General features: G+C 34.3%; 2 protein-coding genes and 1 pseudogene across 2 annotated transcripts; 2 read left to right on the top strand and 1 right to left on the bottom strand.

Moving 5' to 3' along the window:
- Positions 1 to 10611: 10611 nt before the first annotated feature.
- LOC120263731 lies at positions 10612 to 11347 on the top strand (annotated as a pseudogene).
- A 3359-nt stretch (positions 11348 to 14706) lies between these two features.
- LOC120263614 (pectinesterase inhibitor 3-like) lies at positions 14707 to 15311 on the top strand. The gene is made up of 2 exons (XM_039271579.1): positions 14707 to 14716; positions 14878 to 15311. Exons 1-2 carry the CDS (start codon positions 14707 to 14709, stop codon positions 15309 to 15311), a joined length of 444 nt encoding a protein of 147 aa, XP_039127513.1.
- Positions 15312 to 15394: 83 nt separating this feature from the next.
- Positions 15395 to 19976, bottom strand: LOC120263607 (3-oxoacyl-[acyl-carrier-protein] synthase II, chloroplastic-like). Its single transcript, XM_039271570.1, is given in 15 exon segments — positions 15395 to 15702; positions 15798 to 15857; positions 15953 to 16033; positions 16119 to 16273; positions 16358 to 16442; positions 16553 to 16621; positions 16877 to 16956; positions 17076 to 17121; positions 17219 to 17314; positions 17408 to 17518; positions 17728 to 17907; positions 17909 to 17932; positions 18060 to 18265; positions 19227 to 19637; positions 19773 to 19976. Coding segments are annotated over 14 exon segments (1677 nt in total). The 5' UTR covers positions 19594 to 19637; positions 19773 to 19976; the 3' UTR covers positions 15395 to 15585.
- Between the last annotated feature and the right edge of the window lie 1009 nt (positions 19977 to 20985).

Below are 20985 nucleotides of genomic sequence, written 5' to 3'. Positions count from 1 at the left end.
TACCCATCAAAAATTTTTATTATATTTTATAGACTTTCAATTATTTAAATTATAGATAACCAATATAATTTTTTTATATACGCTTTAATTATTTTTAAAATTTATTAAAAATCATGAATTTTTGAGTAAATTCATATTTTTAAGGTTTTTACAAACATCTCTAAAATATTTTACATTATCACATGCTCTTTATAAACACAACCTAAAAATATGTAAAAATTATAACGTGTAACAATATATAACAAATAATTTCATACTATGGTTAAAGGTAATTGGGTAATTTTGGATAATGTTAAGGGTAATTGGGATAATTTCATACTAAAAAATAACAAATAATTTCATATTAAAAACTTATGACCTTGGATGATGTTAAGGGTAATTAGGTAATTTTGTTAGGTTGAGTTAAGTGGGAAGTATGGTTAATTCCATAAACCCTAACAGTGGCTAACGGTAACTAACAGTAGGGATATATAAGTAAAAAAGTTAATTTTATGAGGGTATGCAAGTAAATAGTATTTTTATGGAGGTATTTAAGCAATTTCATGGTTTTGTAGGGGTATGCAAGCAATTTTCCCATTAATTTATTAGAAGGGCCAAAGCCTTGCTCTTCATTTAAATAATAAAAAAAAATGTACAAATATCGATTATTTCTTTTAAGAAATGACTTTTTTTTTTGGCAATGATAATAACATAAAAAAAATAATGATACTAAGGCTTCTCGGCCTTCAGAAATATTTTTTAGATTTACACTCAGCTCTTCAATGAATTTTTATTCATTGTGTAGCTCTGTTTTTATAACTAATACTTATATTTATTTGGATGGCATATATGTATATATATATGTTTAATCTCATATTTTTTCTTTTAAAAATTGTAAACTTCCAACTCGACTCAGGAGTAATTGCCATCTGCCTCCTCGAAAGCGGGCCTGCCTCACGATGGGCTAATTTCACGGCTTTCAGCATTTTTTTCCCTTTCATTTTTCTCCGCTCCTTATTTTCCTCATATCTGGTGAGGATAACTGTTTTCTTTTTCCTCTGTTTGTTCTGTTTGTTATTTTCACTATTGAACTTTGTTTTCCCAGTTTTTTGTTCATTAATAAATTCGTGGTTTATCCACTTTATTCAAAAAAAAAAAATGTAAACAAGTTATAAGTAATATTTGAATTCTCGATCTTTCAGTAAAAATCAAAATAGCTAGATGAAATGTTAGAATTCATCATCTAATATATTTATATTTCTAAAAAGAAAATTTATTAAATAATTTATTTATGTCGGCTTTGTCTAAACTTTTATCACACTAAAATTAATATATTTTTTTTCTTGCACTTTTATTAAGCATTAAAGGAAAAAAAGGACTAAAAAGGGACAACAGATGTTAGAGTCGTAAGGCAAAAGCTTTCTCTTCAACGTAGCAAAGAAAAGGACTTCTAAGGCATAATAAAAAAGACATTACGTCTGTGTCTCTTGCATTAATTTGAGGGACGAGAACAAAATTTGGGAAAATATATATATATATATATATATATATAAAGTCAACAACTACTAGTCCTATTAAACTACCAATTGAATGCTCTGTTCCCCCAACGGCGTGCAAAACGTCAATGTAAACCCAAAGCAAAATAGAGGTGCAGAGTGTGACATTTTATTTAGTTTAAACATATCATTATAAGATTTTTTATCAATAATATATATATATATATATATATGAATAGGTCAATCGTCAGCGGTTGGGTATAATAGACATCAAAGAGTACTGTGAGAGTTAATGCAGGTTGTAATTAAGATTTGATTTAAGTTAATTAGTTAAGTTTTGTTTTTTAAAAAGTTAATGTACCTCCAATAAAAATAAGGTTAAACGGTTCAAATTTATTAAGATACTGTACATAAATTAACTAAACGGTTTATATAAAAAAACTGCACATCCCACTTGTCACTGTTAACATTGTTAATGAAACAATTGACAAGTAGATGATTGATGCTCAATATATATATATATACATATATTTTGCTAACCGTGAATCTTTAAATCAAATTATTAATTTTTGTTTGAATCATCATGCAATGATATATTATAATACTATGTTAGGTACCGGGCCAAGCCGTGAGCAATGTCGGGCCATCACTTGTGCCAGCCAGCCCACAATCCAGCAAATCATCAATCATAAGACTGGCCCAGGAAGGCACCCTTCGCGCTTTCTGGCCCGTGGGTCACACAACCTGGCCCACAAAAAGAACATCCCTATAAATCCCCACCCGCGTTGATCCAATCTCTCTTATCTTCTATCAATTTCACTATTCATCTCAACGTAAATATAAGTATATAACATTATTTTATACAAAATTTAGTACATACACATGCACATACTACAAAACTATAGTGGATATTTTTTTAAAAAAAATAAATTGTGGCATTCATTGTATCATTTATATTTTACACAAAACTATATAAATTTATTTATTTTGATCTAAATTAGCAATAGGGCGGTAAGGCACCACCCTGTTGCTAATTACATGGCAGACCCCAGGGAATAGTAGGCTTCTCCAAACCGGACGTGAGGGTCTCTTTGGTACTAATTTGGTTTCACATGATCCAGGAACAAGATGGCATAATACTTAAGATAACTCATCTAGGCAGTTACATTCATAAGTAATTAAAGATAAGCCATCTAGGTAATTACATTTGTAATACCCTGAACCTTTGGATACCTGTAGGACATTCTATTCGGGGTATTATCACAGTTACATAAGATTTTTCTCCAGAGCAATTTTGTTGAGGAACTCCAAGTGGAAAGAGCAAGGACCTATGTGTGAAAGATTCTAGAAGATTTTGGATTCATAAATAATGAAAAAGGATTGACATGAAATGTTTCTAAAAACCAAGGACTAGAAGGTAAGGCGGCAGGGATCGTTTTGTAATACTTTGTTATAACCCAGGGACCGTTGGATAGTTTGAAAGGACCTTTTGGAAATATTTTTCCCTATGATACAGGGACCATTGGTGACTTTTCAGGGACCTTTATCTAAGATATTTTATTTTCAGGGACTTATTGTAAATTTTGGCAGACTTTTAAATAAGGAGATTAGGTTGGAAATCTTGGGATTTTGTGGTTTTTCTTCTTCTTCATGGCTTGGCTGCTACAGTAACCCGAGAGAAAAAAATGGAAAGAAAGAAGAAGAAACTTGAAAGCTTGGGAGAAGAAAGAGCTTGGTGTTTGTGTGTGAGGTTGGTTGATGATTAGTTGATGAAGAAGATGAGGGTTTAGAAGAAAGGTTGATGGAGAGGATGAAGAATGAATATTAGATGATTTTATGTGAAAAATATATGTATTTGAGTGGGCTTTTGCATGGAATGAAGGATGTATTCTCGGTTTTTACTGTAGCATTACTGTAGCACCGAGATTAGGGTTTTGTTTGGGTTATTAAGTTGATGGTAATGATGGTTAAGTTGATGATAATGATTAAGATAGTGAGGATAATGGTTGGATGTGTGTTGGTTGAGTTAAAATGGTTTGATTGAGTGCTTTGATCAAATCAAGAGGAATTGTGGTTGTGTTTGAATTGATTTGGCTAGGTTAAATTGGTTGAGATTGATTTGGACTTGATTGAGATTTTGAGCTAGTGACATTGTGGTGAACCAATTCAATGAGAATTGGGTTCAGTTGAACCAAGCTTGTTCAAGAGATTTTGTATAACAATTGAACCTGGTTCAGTGGAATTGAGATTGGTTTATGTTGGTTCAGGAGGGTTTAGATTAAATTGAGTTGGTTTGAGTGCAATTGGAGACCAATTTGATTATGCAAGGTCGGGTTTTGACCGGTTGGAGTGAGTGGGCCCAATTAGAGAGTCAGTTAATTGTTTCTTCTATTTTCTTTTGGGTTTAGTTTCGTAACTAGCCTGTCTTTATTCATATTATAACATTATCCTGTTAGGTGTTGTTCAGACTTTGGAGGAAATTCCAGGTGCCCAAGGGGGACCAGGATGCGAAACATCTTCGAAGAGGAAGGAAATCGCCGACCAGTGTGCGCGTCTCCATGCGAGACGACATGTTCTGTGAGTGGGTTATGTTGAGTGCACAATTCTAATTGACTATCGGAAATGTTTTATTTGGTTCTGAAATGGTTTCCATCGCTTTATATTATTTTAAATTATTGTTTTGTGAGTTAAATTAAAGTGAGGGTGATCACTAGAGACTATGATTTATTTGGATGACTGGTGGTTTATTCTCAGAAGATCATGAGAAAGCTTACTGAGGATGCAGCTGTGTTAGTTGAGATTGAACTTGAGGACATACAGGCTTGGTGGATGAATTGAAATTATTGATTATTACAACAAGTTCATTGAGCTTAAGTGTTATAAGTGAAATTGATTATGTATATTCAATGGAAGATTTAATTTCCCTAGTATTGTATAATTTCTAAAGTTTTGAGGCATGGTGTGATAATATGGTACATGGAATTTGATGGAGTTTTGAATGCTAAGGTATGTAACTACACCAATATATGGGAATTGGAATGACTTGTGGAACCTTATGTATGATTTTGAGTAGTCAGTGAGGTTGATGCTAATAATTTCTTTGCAATATTTGAGAAGCATGGGTGACATAATTTAACTTATGTTGTAGGACTACCAAAGTTGATGAGGTTTGTTCTTGCGAGCATAGTGTAGGGTGCTTAATTGTAGTTCGATCATGTTGTGGTATCTATCGGGTGGATATCAATAATTATGATTATTATTTTAATGGAATTTCTTTAGAAGGGTAATGATGAAAAGCTTGAGTTATATGTGACAAGTGTCGGATTGCAAAACTGCATATTATTGTAAATTTCTAATCATAGTTTGATTTAATGCTCTTAAGTGGAGATAGTCAACTTTTGAGTATTTTGACAATGGAATTGTTATAGATGAAGTAAACATTGATGTTGAGGTAATGACATCATGATAAGAATCTAAGATATGGTTGAGTATAAAAAGAGTTGAATAGTAAATACGTGGTAATGTGTAAAGCAGGGTTTGATCAATATATATTGGCATGTGTAAATACGTGTGATGAGATGAACTCATTTTCATGATTTTTAAAGAACTTGGATGTTGTGGTTGACTAGAATTTGGGAATTAATGTTGTACTCGAAGGAAAACTTAGTGAGTTACGGAAAAAGAAAGCCAGAGTGATCCTAAGTAAATTGAGGTGTAACCAGACCAAAGGCCCTGTTGGTTCTGATGACTTTTTTATTGTATTTTAAAACTCAAGGTTCTTTTCTACACTATTGGCATCTGCTTCTAGAAATGATCTGTAAAACCTTTTGCTCTTATAAGTATACTTTTGATATTTATGGTTTTGGAAAAGAGTTTTCATTGCTGTTCTTCGGGACTGTGGATATTTCAGTGTATTTAATATGAGTTGGTTTTATTGCCTAAAGCAATGTTTCAATCAACTTGAAATCTTCACGTGTTATTGAGCTATTCTTGGCTTTTGGACAGAAAATGTTTCTGGACATATTGACATATCGAGATCAGAATGCTTTATGAAGTTTTTATGCATTGTTATGCTTTTGGCATTGGCTTTGTGGAAATAATGTTTATTTCCGATGTGTGAATGCTTGTCCTGGACAAAGGACCCTGTGATATGATTTATACAGATCGTATTATTGCTACACCTATATGATGGTTTGGATGGTGACGGTGAGCTAAGGCCCGACTACTGCAGTAGTGGGTCCACACGGGCCAGCCTGTAGAGGTGGCTTGGTGGATCTGAATGTTAATTGTCCTGTTCGGGTGGGAGTGTAGAACCCTAACTGGATGTTCATCGGGATCCCGGGGTCACCATACGGGGCCGGTGAGCCAACGTCAAGGGTGTGAAGACCTTGACGGCTCTCAACTTAGTCGTGACGACGGCTAATATTGGAGAGTGTTTTTAGGCCATTGCTTATTTGATCGAAACGAATTTCAATAGTTGAGGAAAATCATATTTTCTTGCAATTGGTATTTTCGAAGTGTGATCTCTTGCACAACATTTTATATATATTATTGCTTTTCGAGTATGTATCATGCAGAATTGAGGATTTGTGAATGTCTAGATTTTTATTTGTTTGAGTTGGTGTTTCTGCTCAGTTTGGAACCTATGTTTCAGTTTTAAATACCAAGGTTTCATATCTTGCACTTGCATTGTGTTGCAAATGTGGATCGTTTCCAGTTTATTTATGTTATTGTAAATATGTGTTTTGGAATGCATAGATCTAGTTTGATAATCTTTTAGATTTGTGCTAACCCATTCACTAAGTGACCTTGGTTACTCACCCCTCCCTTCCCTTCCAGGTTTTAGTGGTTTGGGGGTGTCGTAGCGAGGCGAAGTGCTTGGCAATTTGCATCTCGAGTCAGGTTTTGTTTATTGCGTGGTGTAATTACAGTGGATCCATTTGTGTCCTTAACTTAGTGTTTACAACTTGTATGTCTTTTGCAACTCGGTTGATTTTTTTTCTGAGTGAAAGTCTTACTTCCTGGTATCTTCGTTGTTGTTTTGTTATTTAGCTGGAGTTTGTGAGTCTTGCGAGGACTCGAGGGTTGAGTGGTGGGTGTCCCTCCTCGGGTTGTCGTGGCGGTTGTCACGTGGTGGCCCGCAGGTCGGGGCGTGACAACATTCATAAATAATTAAATATAAGCCATCGAGGCAATTATATTCATAAGTAATTAAATATAAGCCATCTAGGCAATTACATTCATAAGTAATTAAAATTAAGCATGGGAGGGTCAGCACTAAGAGGTTCAGCTTCCCTGACAGTGGTGCTTTCCTCCTCTGCCAAATCATCTTCTCCTCCTCGAGAGCTACTGGGAGGGTCAGCACTAGGAGGTTCAGCACTGGGAGGGTCAGCAAGGTCAGCTTTTTCTTCATATGAGGCTTTCTTTGGTGGTGGTGGCAGTTAAGTACATTTTTTGGTTTTCATGTGGGAGGTGAACTCCTTAAGGTTGGGAAACTCAGTATGGCATCTAATACACTTGCAGCTAAACAAGTGTTGGTGTTGGTGTTGGTGTTGATGGCGGAGGGTGAGGAGTTAAATAGACAATGGAGGTGAGTGTAAAAATTGTGAAGCTAGAGCCTTGCTTAGTGTAAAAATGGTGGAACTAGAGCCTTGCTTTTTCTTGTGACTAGTCATTCCATTTGGCATGAGCAATATATTCCTTTGCTCTTCTAATTAGGCTTCATCTTCAACTAGTCATTCCATTTGATCCAATCTCTCTTATTAATTTCAGTATTCACCTCAATGTAAATATAACATTATTTTATACAAAATTTAGTACATACACATGCACATGCTACAAGTCTTGCATGGTTTAAAAAAAAAGGTAGAATACCTTATTTAGTCTCTCTAATATAGTCAGTCTGTCACTTTAGTCCCTCTAATATGATTTGTCCCTAGGTCCTTGTATTTTAATTTTTGAGAAATATAAATCCCTATCACTAATATAATTTGTTCCTAGGAGGTGCTTATGAGGACTTACATTTCTCAAAAATTAAAATACAGGGATCTCCTAGGGACAAATCATATTAGAGGTAACAAAAGGGCAGACTGACTATATTAAAGGGACTAAGGGAGTGTTTGGTTAACAGGATTGGAGTGGGAGTGGGAGGGGAGTGAATCCAAGCCTTTGTTTGGATGGTCATGAGTGGGAGTGAGAGAGGAGTGGATGAGGATTGAGTGGGGAGTGGAGCAATCCCCCCCAATAAAGGGATTGCTCCACTCCCCACTCACTCCTTGGGATAATGATCAATTTGCCCTTTTATTTAATAATTAAAATAATAATTTAATTTAAATAATAATTAATTAATTAATTTTAACAATAATTATTAAATAAATAATAATAATTTAATTAAATATAATAATTAAGTTGATAATTTAATAATAATTAATAATTAAAATGGAATTATAATAACTAATAATTATAGTTAAATATTTATTTATAATAATTAATTAATAATATTTCTTCATTAATTAATTATTTATTATAGTTAATTAATTATTAATTAATTATTTTAAAAAAATATAATTGATTATCAATTTGATATAATTATTTATTATAGTTAATTAATTACTAATGATATTAACAAAAAAATTTGAAATATTTATTTATAACAATTAATTTATTTTTTTTCAATTTACATAATATTTATTTGAATAAAGGGCATAAATGTCATCTTATCATATTTACCTTCTTTACTTTTCTCATTCGCAATAAATTACACTCTCCAATCCTTATCAACCAAACACATTCTTCATTCTCACTCCTACTCCACTCCCCCTCATCTCACTCCTATTCCACTCCTCCCCCAATCCACTCCTGACAATCAAACACCCCCTAAATAGAGTATTCTACCTTTAAAAAAAAACAAACAAATAGTGACATTCATTGTAACCTTTATATTTTACACATAACTATGTAAATTTGTTTATTTTGATCTTAAATTATACATATTTATTCATTTTGGACATTTTATCAATCATAATACTAATGTGCAAACTAAGTAATATATTGTTTAAGTCCATATATTATGGCATGATTAGACCAAACAAAGTTTTGTAATTTAAAGTATAAAATAATTATTTTCATATTTATGTGATCAAAATGTATTTAACTTTTGACATTGTGGTTAATAATATATTAAATTGAGTTAATTTTAAAAATTAATTAAAAAAATAGGTGAAAACCAGATGATAGATAAAAATATATTTGTACATGTAGAAAAAACCGATGACAAAAATATGCCTTTTAACCGAGCTTTCAGTATATAATTATGAACATTTTCAGATATAAAAAGAATAGGAGAGAGAACAAATTAGAGAGATAGAGAGAAAAGCAAATAGAGAGGAAAACCAACAGTAGCACAAACAGTAGCCCAACTATTGTGCCCCACAAGAAAGAGTTGATAAACCTATTTTGGGGTTTAGTTTTATTTGAACTGTAGATACTAGTAAAAATAGAGTTTGACTGTTCTAATAAATTGATTGAGTTATTATTATGATCACAAATAATAGTTCAAATAAAAATATTGTGCATCCATGTCGGTTCCGATTGATTAACTTATTGTTACGATTACAATTTTTTTCACTATGATACGTTACTAGATTTGATATCTCCGAATGTTCTTAGGAAACTTGCCCTCCATGAGTGTGTGTGATATATATATATATATGATGATAATTAATAATTGAAATAATTTTTGGGAAAAAATTGGGTTTGGCCGGCAAACCCGGCCAATACACGGGCACGCCGTGGTACTAAGCAGGCCGTGAAGAACAGTCCATAGCACAAACTGTATTGGTTATTGGCCCAGCCCATTGTCCTACATTGACAGATTGACTCATAGGTGACATGACATTGTACTATTTTTGTTTGGTGGTTATGTACTTACCCTGTATTTAATTGGACCCAATCAAATCAATTTTAACAGTCTAAAGTGTTATATTTCAATTAAATAAAAATAAAACAAACTTGGTAGACACTGTTTTGTCCATTTGCGTATATTCTATTAAATGCCCCATCCGTCTCGGCTACCTCTGTTGTATTCTATTGATTTAATTTTTTTATAAAATAAATAAATCATACTATTTATATTATTCATCATATTATGAATAGAATTTAACCATCCAAACTTTGCTGCAGGACTTTCATGTCTTGTCATTAAACTACACCAACATTAATATTTTCACTATTATTTTGTTATATATATATATATATATATATATATTACTCATACGTATCAATCACAAGTCTTACCTGATAAGGATTTGTCAATCCTAACTTGGACTTCTTTCAAGTAATGCGGCCAAATATAACTTTTATTTTATTTATTATTTTAATAATAGTTATACAATATTATTCATTTTGGTCATTTAGGTTACCATGATATGTAATACGGTAAAACACAAGATTTATTTTTCAAGTCCACATAAAGTTTATCTTTAAAAAAAAAATTCCCCATAAAAAAAATGGTATATATATAATTTAAAATATAAATATAAAATCTTTTATATTTTTGGGACCAAGATGATCCGTAACTCTTGCTCAATGGTTTTGGCTTTTTTGGTAAAATAGTTATGTATTTAGTTAAATTAATTTTAAAAAATAATTATAATGAACAAAGTGAAGTAAAAAAAAAGGCAAAAAATAAATAACTGAAATGATTTCAGAAAAAAAAAAAATATATATATATATATATGTATATACAGATAGTGAGTTGTAAGACGAGAATAAATGAATGAATAATAACAATGGAATATACCTCAAGATCCAAATTGAGTAACTAGTCTATAGCATCAACATCTCATCAATAAATGATCCAGATCCAAACACTACAAGCTCAAAGAAATCCTGACCGCCCATTTCACGGGTCCCACAAAGAACCAAATCAACGTCAACCAGACGTGGCAAAGATATCCTCCAATCATGATTTCCCACGTGTCACCGCAGCCACCTCCAAAGAGATCCAATCGCATTACTCGTTCTCGATTCTAAGCATCTTCTCACCAGATCCCCTTCTAATCCAACGGTCCAGATTTCTCCTCTCTTCCCCATATAAACCCCTTAGTTTCACCAATTCCCAACCTCCATTCCCAAAATACCCCCCACCCTAAAATTTCTCAATTTCATACCCAAAATGGACCTACTCGAGATCCCTCTCGAAGCTCTCGCCTTCCGGTACTCCGCCGCCGTCGCCGGCTCTCTTTGGGCTTGGCTCGCCGTCCTCACCGCCGCTCTTAGCCTTTGGCGGATCCGCTCCTCGGGATCCAAACCCGTTTCCCTTCCTTCGGATCCTTACCCGAAACCCGCTCAAGCCGAGGCTCAGCCATCAACGCCGCCGAGATGCCACGTGGACGACGCTGGAACACCCGAGCAAGGCCCGGTTCACGACTTACTACCACCTCGATGAATGCTGTCACTTGGACGGTGGCGCCGTCGTGACGGCGGAGGAGGAGGAGTGTGACGGTAACGGTGACGGCGTGGAGACGGAGGTGGATGGGAATAACGGCACGTTTGGTTATTCGGATTCGGGTTTCGGGTGGGAAGAGTTCATGCCCGTTAAGAGGATAACGGACTTAGGATGGTACCGTTACCAGGATATCGCTGCGCTTAACGGCAGCGTTGTGAGGCTTTGGGACGGACCATTGACGGCGCGTGATGTTAGGCTGAGAGGGTAGAATGGGAATTTCGCAATGATTTATCTTTTTTTTTTGGGATAATTTATGTAAATATTAATTAGCTTCATTCGCCCCCGCCGGCCAAACGCTGGAATTAACGGCGAAAGTTTTATGCCATTTTAGAGAAAATCAATGCTGGTTTTTCTTTTCTCTTTATTCACTGGAATATTCCGTTTCGATTCTAATATTCTAATAAAAGTGGATAAACCACAAATTTATTAAAGAGGAGAGAACCCGAGAAAAGCAAAGCTCATAGCTAGCAACAACAAACAAGACAATCTCAAAGAAGAGGAAGCGATTTCACTCGACGGGATGAGAAAGACAGAATGTGAAAAATAAAAGCCCAAGAAGAGTAGGAGAGTCCGAGTGCTGGTCAGTGGTCACAGCCCACGGCAGACACTTTCGAAGTGAAACAAGCGGATTACTCCTGAGTCGAATTGGGCGCCATATCGCCTGTGAGGTCAGTGGGATTCTAATATTCTTAGTAAATTATTAGTTGGGCAAAATGCCACCTTTAAATTTTTTTTTCCTGATTTATGGAATATTTTATCTATTTGTTTATTTATTTATAACAAGTAAATCACAACATCTCTATTTAAGAAAAACTATAGACACTGACGTAGAATAAATTCAGTAAACATTTGTCCCGAAATCTTGTGTAGGTTTTGGGATTTAATTTTGGGTCTTCTCTAAAACAAAAATTCATGTATAAAAGACCTGATAACAATAAACTAAAAAGATCGTTGACATGAAATGTTCAATAGCTCTCTATATATATAGTTTTAAATTAAAATCATTAAAAAATATATAATTTTTCAAAATTAACAAATATTACTTATGTAGTAAAATAATAATATTTTATTATTATGATAAGTTAAAAACCAAAAAATTAATCTCATCACCTCAAAAACAGACCGACAATTTGGATTCGAGCATCTTTAAATATTTTTAAGTCGGTGTACCTTATAAGATTCTTTAACATGATGCATTGATTTAGACACCAAATTAATCAAGTTCATGACTAGGCGCCAACAAGGATAATCACATTGTCAATAATGTTCATTAAATAATAGAATCATGTCTCAAAAAAAATGGTGTTTTGAGGTACTTACACTTTATAATTACCTTTTGTTAAATAATTTAGTGATGGATTGATTAATATATTTTGTACCGACCTCAATGATCTAGTCTTTGGAAGTGCATTGGATCACGAATATCACCTACTCTTAATAAGTGGTGGTAAAATAATGACAATAGTTAGTTGCACTTAATCCTCTATTATTACTATTAAACTATTGTTAAGGCTGAACTCTTGAACAGTTGGATTTTAATAATTTTTTTATTTTTAAAAAAATAAAATAATTAAGGGTTTTTTCTTTTGTCTTAGAATTCATGTCATACATCATTTTTTATGATTTTTTACTATGATTATTTTTATTTATTTATTTTTTACCAATAACAAACATTTTGACACTAATCAACAAAAAAAAAGAAAAGGATGAGTAATATTTTCTCTGTTTAAAAAAACACATTTAATAAGAATAAGAATAAAATAAAAGAAAGAACCAAAGTAATTGGTCCAACTACCTTTATATTTGTTCTTTCAAATATATATATATATGTGTGTGTGTGTAGTTTGCTAAAGCATTAAATTTGGATGACTAACTTGAGGGAGCTTAACCATCAAAGTACTCCATCAATCACTTGAGAAAATGGGTAACTATATATGTTTTCTTGTTGGCATGTTTATAATTTTCCAATCATTGATAAATTGCCGGATAAGTTATATGAATTCTTAAACCCTTAAACAATATAAGTTGTTTTCCTCACATTGTTTAGTTTATTTTGTGTCCAAATATAAATTATGGTTGTGGAGCAATCACCTCATTATCAATAACATATATTAATTATGTGGCAGCAACTAATTAAACAGTATCATTGTATACCAATCAAATAATGTTAGAGATGGTGATATTTTTGTTTGTGACTACCATTAACCTATGTTTTCTATTTGTGTGTTTTGATTGGGCCACTAAAAACCTTGAAAGCCATAAAACCTGGTCATTGATTCTTGATGATGCATCCAAGTAGCTTTTTGACCATATATTGGCAGATATACCATAATGTCCACAATAATTGTGCCACCAAAATATATGGTTGTATCTTATACAAGGTTTTAATCAGTCCAAATTTGATTAGAATAAGTTTAATAAGCCATGATTAGCATTTAGTTATAAAACAATAAATTTTAAAATTATTATTATTAATATTATTAATATTATTATGAGTATTGGGTGGAAAGCCTACAAATTAAAATTTTTAATTTCCTATAAACACAAAGTTAAAAGATTTCATCTCTACAGTCAAACAAAATTTCAAATTTTGTTCCTGTTTTACTTCGATTAACCGAAGTGGTTTATCCATATTTAAAAAAATTTCTCAAATTTTTGGACAAAATATAGTCACCGTTGATTTGAGTGATAAGATGACACAGCCAATTGTAGAAATGGTTTTGGGCCCTTGCTACTTCCAGCCACTCTTGTGTAACCCATAACAGATGATTTATCTTTTTGAAAATCATTTATATCATATGCTTGTCCTACTTAGAATGTTTCTTTTGATTTGGCCTCACCTTCAGCGTATTCAGTTCAGTTTACATGTTTCTTTTTCTTCATATGTTTGTTAATTTGTAAGATTTTTTTCATTTTTTTCTATCACAGCTGTTGTTAGTTCACTTTAATAGAAAAAATTAATTAAATTATGTATTCTAATAAGTTCAGGAATTTCACAAGCTAGAGGGTTCAAATATATATATATATATATATATATATAAGACCAACAACTTCATATTCAGCTCAATCTCACTTTGCATAATAATGTGATAGTAAAATATTTTTATTATCTCAAATTCAAATCATTTTAGTTATAATACGGTGGTAATGAGTCTTGTTATGAGTTCGAGTTTGTCATTTGAGTCCTGTGTCCCTGATGAGGGTACAAAATTGCATGACTCCAATTTTATACATACCTATGATGCGTATTCATATTATATATATATATATATATATATATATATATATATATATATATATATCAACGAGTTGCTATTTTGAAAATCAGAGCATCAGAAACGAGAACGACTCTAATTAACAACTTAAGTCGGAAAGAACCAGGAAGGAGAACCTAAAACATTATTAAAAATACTGATTATCAAATCCAAGCACAAAATAAAATAAAATAAAAAACCAACAAAACAATGTGTACATATATATATATAAATATTCCTTAAAACAAGGAAAATATCTCATTATCACTTTCTCACAGCGAAGACACTAGAACCAACTTGGACTTTGAATATAACAAGATCCAGCTAGAGCTACCAACTCCAGTACCTCGTTTTCATTAAATTTACTTCTAGTCAAAAGTCAAAACCCTCAAAGATAAGAACAACCATGAACCATCATCCCCAGCACGTGTTTCACTCCCTTTATAAACCCCCCCTAGTAGCAGCACTAATGGTGATATGTACTTGTGGAACTTTGTGGTAACTTAATTAGTTTCTGGGATTATTATATATATATATATATTTTTTTGGGGGATATATTTACAAAAATGCCATCCCACCACCTTCTCTTCCTTTTGTTTCTCTTTGTCGTCCATCACCTTCACCTTGGTCGCTGGCAAAGCACACCCAGCTGGTAAATACTCTGCAGCACCGCGTCTCACGTCCAAGTCATCGGCGATCGAGCTCGCCGCACGCTACGCCGGCGCAGCGTCCTTGTCGGCGTCGAACGCCAGCGCGGCGCTCCAACTCATCCCGGCACAATGCCTGACCGGCCAAGTCCAGGACTGCTTCGTGCTCGTGGATCACTCTGCCAGCCAACTGGGCCGGGCCTATGAAGTGTTGGGCCGGATCAGTTCCGACCCGGTGGATATGCACCAGCTCGATGATGCCGCCACGTGGGCTAGCGCAGCGCTCACCGATCTCACGACGTGTCTCCAGGCCGTGCGTTCGATGGGTCCTTGCAGTAGCTCACGTGAAGAGCTCGTGCGGAGCTTGGCCGAGGCCTCTCGCCACACCAGTAACGCTCTTTATTTCATCTCTCGTATCAAGGGATGATAATGTGTATATTGTATAACGTTTTTGTTGTATGTTTTATGAATTGAAATAAAAAAAGGTTTTAAGTTAAGATAAATTTCAACTGAAGAGAGTGATGAGATGGGATCTTTCTATCTGTTTATCCCTGAACATACAAACATGCATAAACATAGTGTTTATCAAATAGGAGATGGATTTTCTACAGAGAGACATTGACTTCAATAATACAAGATTAAGATTGACAGGTGAAATGACAAAAGCAGTAGTAGTATGCAATCAAGAAAGAAGGATTGATTTATTTGTAAGGTGCAAAGAGAATGGATGAGTTGTGGCCTCCAAAACCGAATGAATTTGATAATGCCACCTTCACGTTCAGTCTCTCTTTCTTTGATCCCACCAGCACATTCATATCCTACATTCAAACAAATTGAAAAGCCATCAAATTTTATTAACTTTGAAGCAGAGTAAATGAACTCATAAACCAAAAGATCTGGTGAGAGAACGTACAACGCATTCTTCTGGATTTTCTAGATTGATGTTTGGATGAACCCAACCTGTTTGTATAGCCTACAAGGAATGATAGATTTGATCAGGTTGTTTTCAGAATATCACAATGTTAGGAAGTGAAAAGAATAAAAAAATAAGGGGAGGTTGTTATTTACCTTGATTGCAGCAACAGCTTCCACTGCGCCAGCAGCACCTAGAAGATGACCGATCATTGATTTTGTAGAGTTCACACGAAGCTGAAACAAATTTTAGATTAGTTTAATTAGATGGATCATCGGTAAAAAAAAAAAAAACAAATAATCATAAACCTTGTTTGCATACCTCAGGATTCTGGCTAAAGCAACGGATGAGAGCTTGATACTCCTTCAGATCACCCGAAGGAGTTGAAGTTGCATGGGCATTTACATAGTTTACGTCCTCTCGGGCAACTCCGGCTTCGGACAGTGCCTTCTCAATGCAAAGAGCAATGCCAGTTCCTATATTTTCAAAAACACATTTCAACAGCATCAACATGAAGTGTGCAGGAAGAGAAATATACTTGGATAAGGGATATTACAGACCTTCTGGATGTGGTTCTGTCATGTGGTAAGCATCACAAGTGAAACTTCCTCCAAGAAATTCAGCATATATATTTGCTCCTCTTTGCTGTAATTGGGGAAAAAAACTCACGAGCATAAGGAAGAAAATTAAAAACTAGAGAGTAACTTTAAATGACTTTTACTATAGTAACTAGTAATAACAATTTCTTGTTGAACCTTAGCATGTTCTAGTTCTTCTAACAGAAGTACACCAGCTCCCTCTCCCATTACAAATCCATCTCGATCCTGTTTGGTCAAACAGTAGCTAGCATTTAAATCAAAAGAAAGATGCAAAGACTATTACAGCATTAAAAACCAATAAATGATGAAGCACACCGATATAATAGTTTTACAACTGGCATGAACATATGCACAAGCATGTTGACACAAGAACTTGCAGTCAAACCCACTAATCACCCCATCAAAACCCAAAACAACAAATCATGCAGTAATGTAAACAGCAAAAATAAATAAATAAATAAATGTCGCAGTTTTGCTTACAACATCCCAGGGGCGTGAAGCTTTAGTTGGGTCATTATTTCTCTGTGTAAGTGCTCTGCAGGCAACAAAACCTCCCAATCCTGCAAGTGACAAGACTCAGCTAACTACCATAAGCTTTGGATGATGTTCAGAGAATGTCGCAGATCACAGAATGAAGATCTTAGGCTTCTATAAGATAAAGTTGAAAAAAGATGGTTACCAATTGGTATGATTGCTGCATCAGAGCCACCACAGAGCATCAGATCCTGCAAGATAAAGTGATGACCACAGAGCCAAAAATCAAAGCAGGCCAATTTTAACTCTAAATGATAGATCTTTGGGAAATCAAAAGCAAACACTTACAGCTTCACCTCTTATGATATGATTTGCTGCATTCAGAATACAGAAGTTGCTTGTCGCACAAGCAGTGGAAATAGAATAGTTTGGTCCCATCCAACCCTATGAATCACAAAAATATATACTGATGAGGACCTTACTGAAACTATCTTTGATATAGAACAATACACTAGTCACAAGATAAAGCAAGCCTACCAGATCCATTGCAAGCATTGCAGAACCCATGTTTGTCGTTGCAAAAGGTACACAAAATGGATTCATCTTTTTATATGATACCCTCAAAGCTTCAATGGCATCATTAAACACCTGTTAAAAAAATCAACTAACAATCACCATGGATAGAGATTGTTAAAATGCACCAAATGCCTATGCAAACAAAATCAATACTTAAAGCATCAAATTTCATTTGGCTTGTTGAGAACTCCACTGAAAGCCACTTCTGACCCACTATATGAAGACATTGAGTTATCATCTAATACCACATTAGACATATAGTATTAAGGGCGAAGGCTGACCTTCATTCCACCCATTGCAGAACCTATTAAAACGCCACATTTCCTCTTATCAAACTGACTCATGACCTCCTCTGTGACCCCACCATATGCCAGTGCTTTCTTTCCAGCAGTGAGCAAGTAAAGCATAAATTTATCCATCCTTTTAGATAGTTTAGGTGCCACCCATCCATCTGTTGAGAAAGGATTTAATTTCTCCAGCAATTCTCTGTAAAAGTGTAGCATTATCAGAAACTTCGCCAAGACTTAGCAGTGCATTTTCATGTAATATGATAAAGTAATTTAAATGTGAAATTTAGGAAAATATGAACAAAGATACAATTTTAGGTGCCTACTGTTGGATAGCTGGTACAATCAAATGCTTCTATTTCACTAATGCCGCTGACACCCTCAAGTAGATTATTGTAGAAGATATCTGGATCATTGCCGAGAGGAGTTGCAACACCCATCCCTGTCACCACAACCCTTCTCTGTTTTGTGTGAGGTTTCTTCTTTTCAGCAACTTCCTTTATAGGTGTCACAGCTACTGCCATGGCTTTACCTGCATCAGCATACACCAAATAAATTCAACTCCTACTGCTAGCCACCTTCCTATCAATGTTCATAAGAATAGTGAAAAAGCTGGACTGCTACATACTAAAACAGGTAACATTTCCTCGTAAACTTGCTGGCATGCATATCTTATTATCAAACAAAAATACATGTTAGATGTGTGACAGAGTCCAATAACTACCATAAAGTCATTAGCATGCAATAAGCATTCTCAGAGCATTGAGTATCAAGGTGGTACTACTTAAACTGGACAACATGCAGAATAACATTCCTTTAGGACTAGAAAGACATCAAGCACATGAATGAGTGAATGAATAAATGAATGAATGAATGAATAAAGATAACCACTTAATCTCTATTTTCAGTAGACTAAAGGTCAAGAAAAGAAAAGGTCAAAATGGATCCAAATTCCCCTTTACCCCTCCCATTGATTAAAAACAAGAAACAATCAATCCATTGCCTTCAAGGTCACAATTTCCACAGTAAATGAATGAATGAGTCAACGAATATATGAATGAATGAATGAAGATAACCACCAAAGCTCCATTTTTAGTTGAGTAAAGGTCAAGAAACGAAAAGGTCAAAATGGCTCCAAATTCCCCTTTACCCCTTCCATTGATTAAAAACAAGAAACAATCAATCCATTGCCTTCAAGGTCACAATTTCCACAGTTGATCATCACTCAGATTTTATTGATCTCCTCAATCTAAAATTTCTTTTCATGACTAAATCAATCCAAGATGAAAAGAATGTGCACCAATAACACAAATCTCCATAAAAAAATATTCACAAATGACGCTACTTTTTCAAAGTACCAGTCTAACTTCAACAAAATGTCACAGACTCACAATAAAAAAAAAAAAACACTAAATCACCAGCATTCCTGGATCATCTTAAATTCAAACTAGTAAATTAATATTCTCAAATAAAAATCAAAAGAAGACAAATACCAGAAGATGAAGCGGCTCTGCTTCTCCTCCTCCTCCTCCTCCTCCGAGTATTGTCCGAGTTCCATGTCCCAAAAAAAGAGAAGGCACTGTCCCCAAAGAACGCCGACACATTCCTTGAACTATTATAGAACTCATCACAGGGTTCCAATGAGCTCACCAAGCCCTGGATTCCGGACCCATAGAAAGCTGAGATGAACCCAACGGACGACGACTCGCTGGAAGCCTTCAACGCCGCCGCCCTCCTCCGCCTCGCCCACCGCACTCCATTCGTCTTCCCCAAACCCCTCGTCCTATCCTCCCACGCCGCCGACACGCAAGCCGCCACCAACCAGGTACACAACGGCGACGCCACACACGCTCCCGCCATCCCAAATCCAAACCTAAATCACCACCAAGATCTCGATCGAAAACCTGAAAAACAACCCCAAAAAATCCCGGAAAAATCGGAGAAAATTCAGAAACCCAATCACAAACTTAAAAACCAATTCAAAATGAAGAAAAACAAACAATCAAAGCCTCAAATGGGTTCAAGATGAAGATCCATACAGCGAACTGGATAGCAATAGGATCCGCGCTGGATTCCAATGGCTCACAGCGAGAATAATCTAGGGTTTTATGGAGCTAAGCGCGATGGTGTTCGAGCTTTCTGGGAGGTTCCAAAGGGCGAGGGCGAGCCACAGAGAACCATCGCCAAGTGTTCGACAATAAGCACCAGAGAAAGCGCAACCTCAGGAGCAACAAAGCACGCAAACACACACACACACTCTAGTATATAATCAACTAAGATAGAGCTATTATTATTATTATTATTATTATTATTATTATTATTATTATTATTTTTTGCTAAGATGCGTGAGTTTTGCCGCTAAAAAAAATAAAGACGTACACAAACCTTAGCAGAGCAAGTAAAAACCGGACTCATGTACACGTGTAAATATTGAGACCATTACATACAACTAGTAATGGTACTTTCTAGAAATATAATATCATTTGTAAGTACTTATTATATAATATCTCTTTATCGAGCTCATTTTATTTTGGTTCTAGAAACTAGGTATTTTTTTATTTTTACCTATCACAGTTTGATATATGTCTCCATAAATTATCCTTATTATGATAAGCCAGAATCAAATAAGACTCTAAGCCTAAGTTGGTCTCTTCCGAGTAGTTGTATCAAGTGATATGATGATCTCTCTTTATCCACGTCTCACTGGAGGGAAGAATACATTACGTGCCATATTATTAATTAATTTAATAAAAATGAATATTTTCTGACGTGGCAGTAGTAGTGTAACTAGACGTTGAGTGAGTGGTTGTTAGAGTATTAGAATTTATATACTAGAATGGAGAAACCTTGGCCAGATTAAAAAAATAAAATAAAATATCAAATTTTAATATTTTGAGTATTTTAAGAATTGGTATGTATTTTCTATGGAGGAAAATAAAGTATTTGATTGAGAATTTAATAATAATAATAATAATATTAATTTTAATAAAAATTGATTTTCAAATAAAAATATTTAGTTGGAGAAGCTATGGTTGATGAGAAAAGTTTAGATTAAGTATTTTACTTATAATTATGGTCCAAATAAAAATTGGATTATATAATTAATAATTGCCAAAGATGTAATAGGCTTTCCTGAATTATATACGAAGGTTATGTTATATTATATGTATATAAATTATTTATTTGCTTGTCAAACAAAAATGATATTATAATACATTAATAAACAAAAAACTAGATCTAGATTTGTGGTGC

Source organism: Dioscorea cayenensis, chromosome 6 (genome assembly GCF_009730915.1).
Source record: "Dioscorea cayenensis subsp. rotundata cultivar TDr96_F1 chromosome 6, TDr96_F1_v2_PseudoChromosome.rev07_lg8_w22 25.fasta, whole genome shotgun sequence".
NCBI lineage: Eukaryota > Viridiplantae > Streptophyta > Magnoliopsida > Dioscoreales > Dioscoreaceae > Dioscorea > Dioscorea cayenensis.
This window is presented reverse-complemented; position numbering and strand designations above follow the sequence as displayed.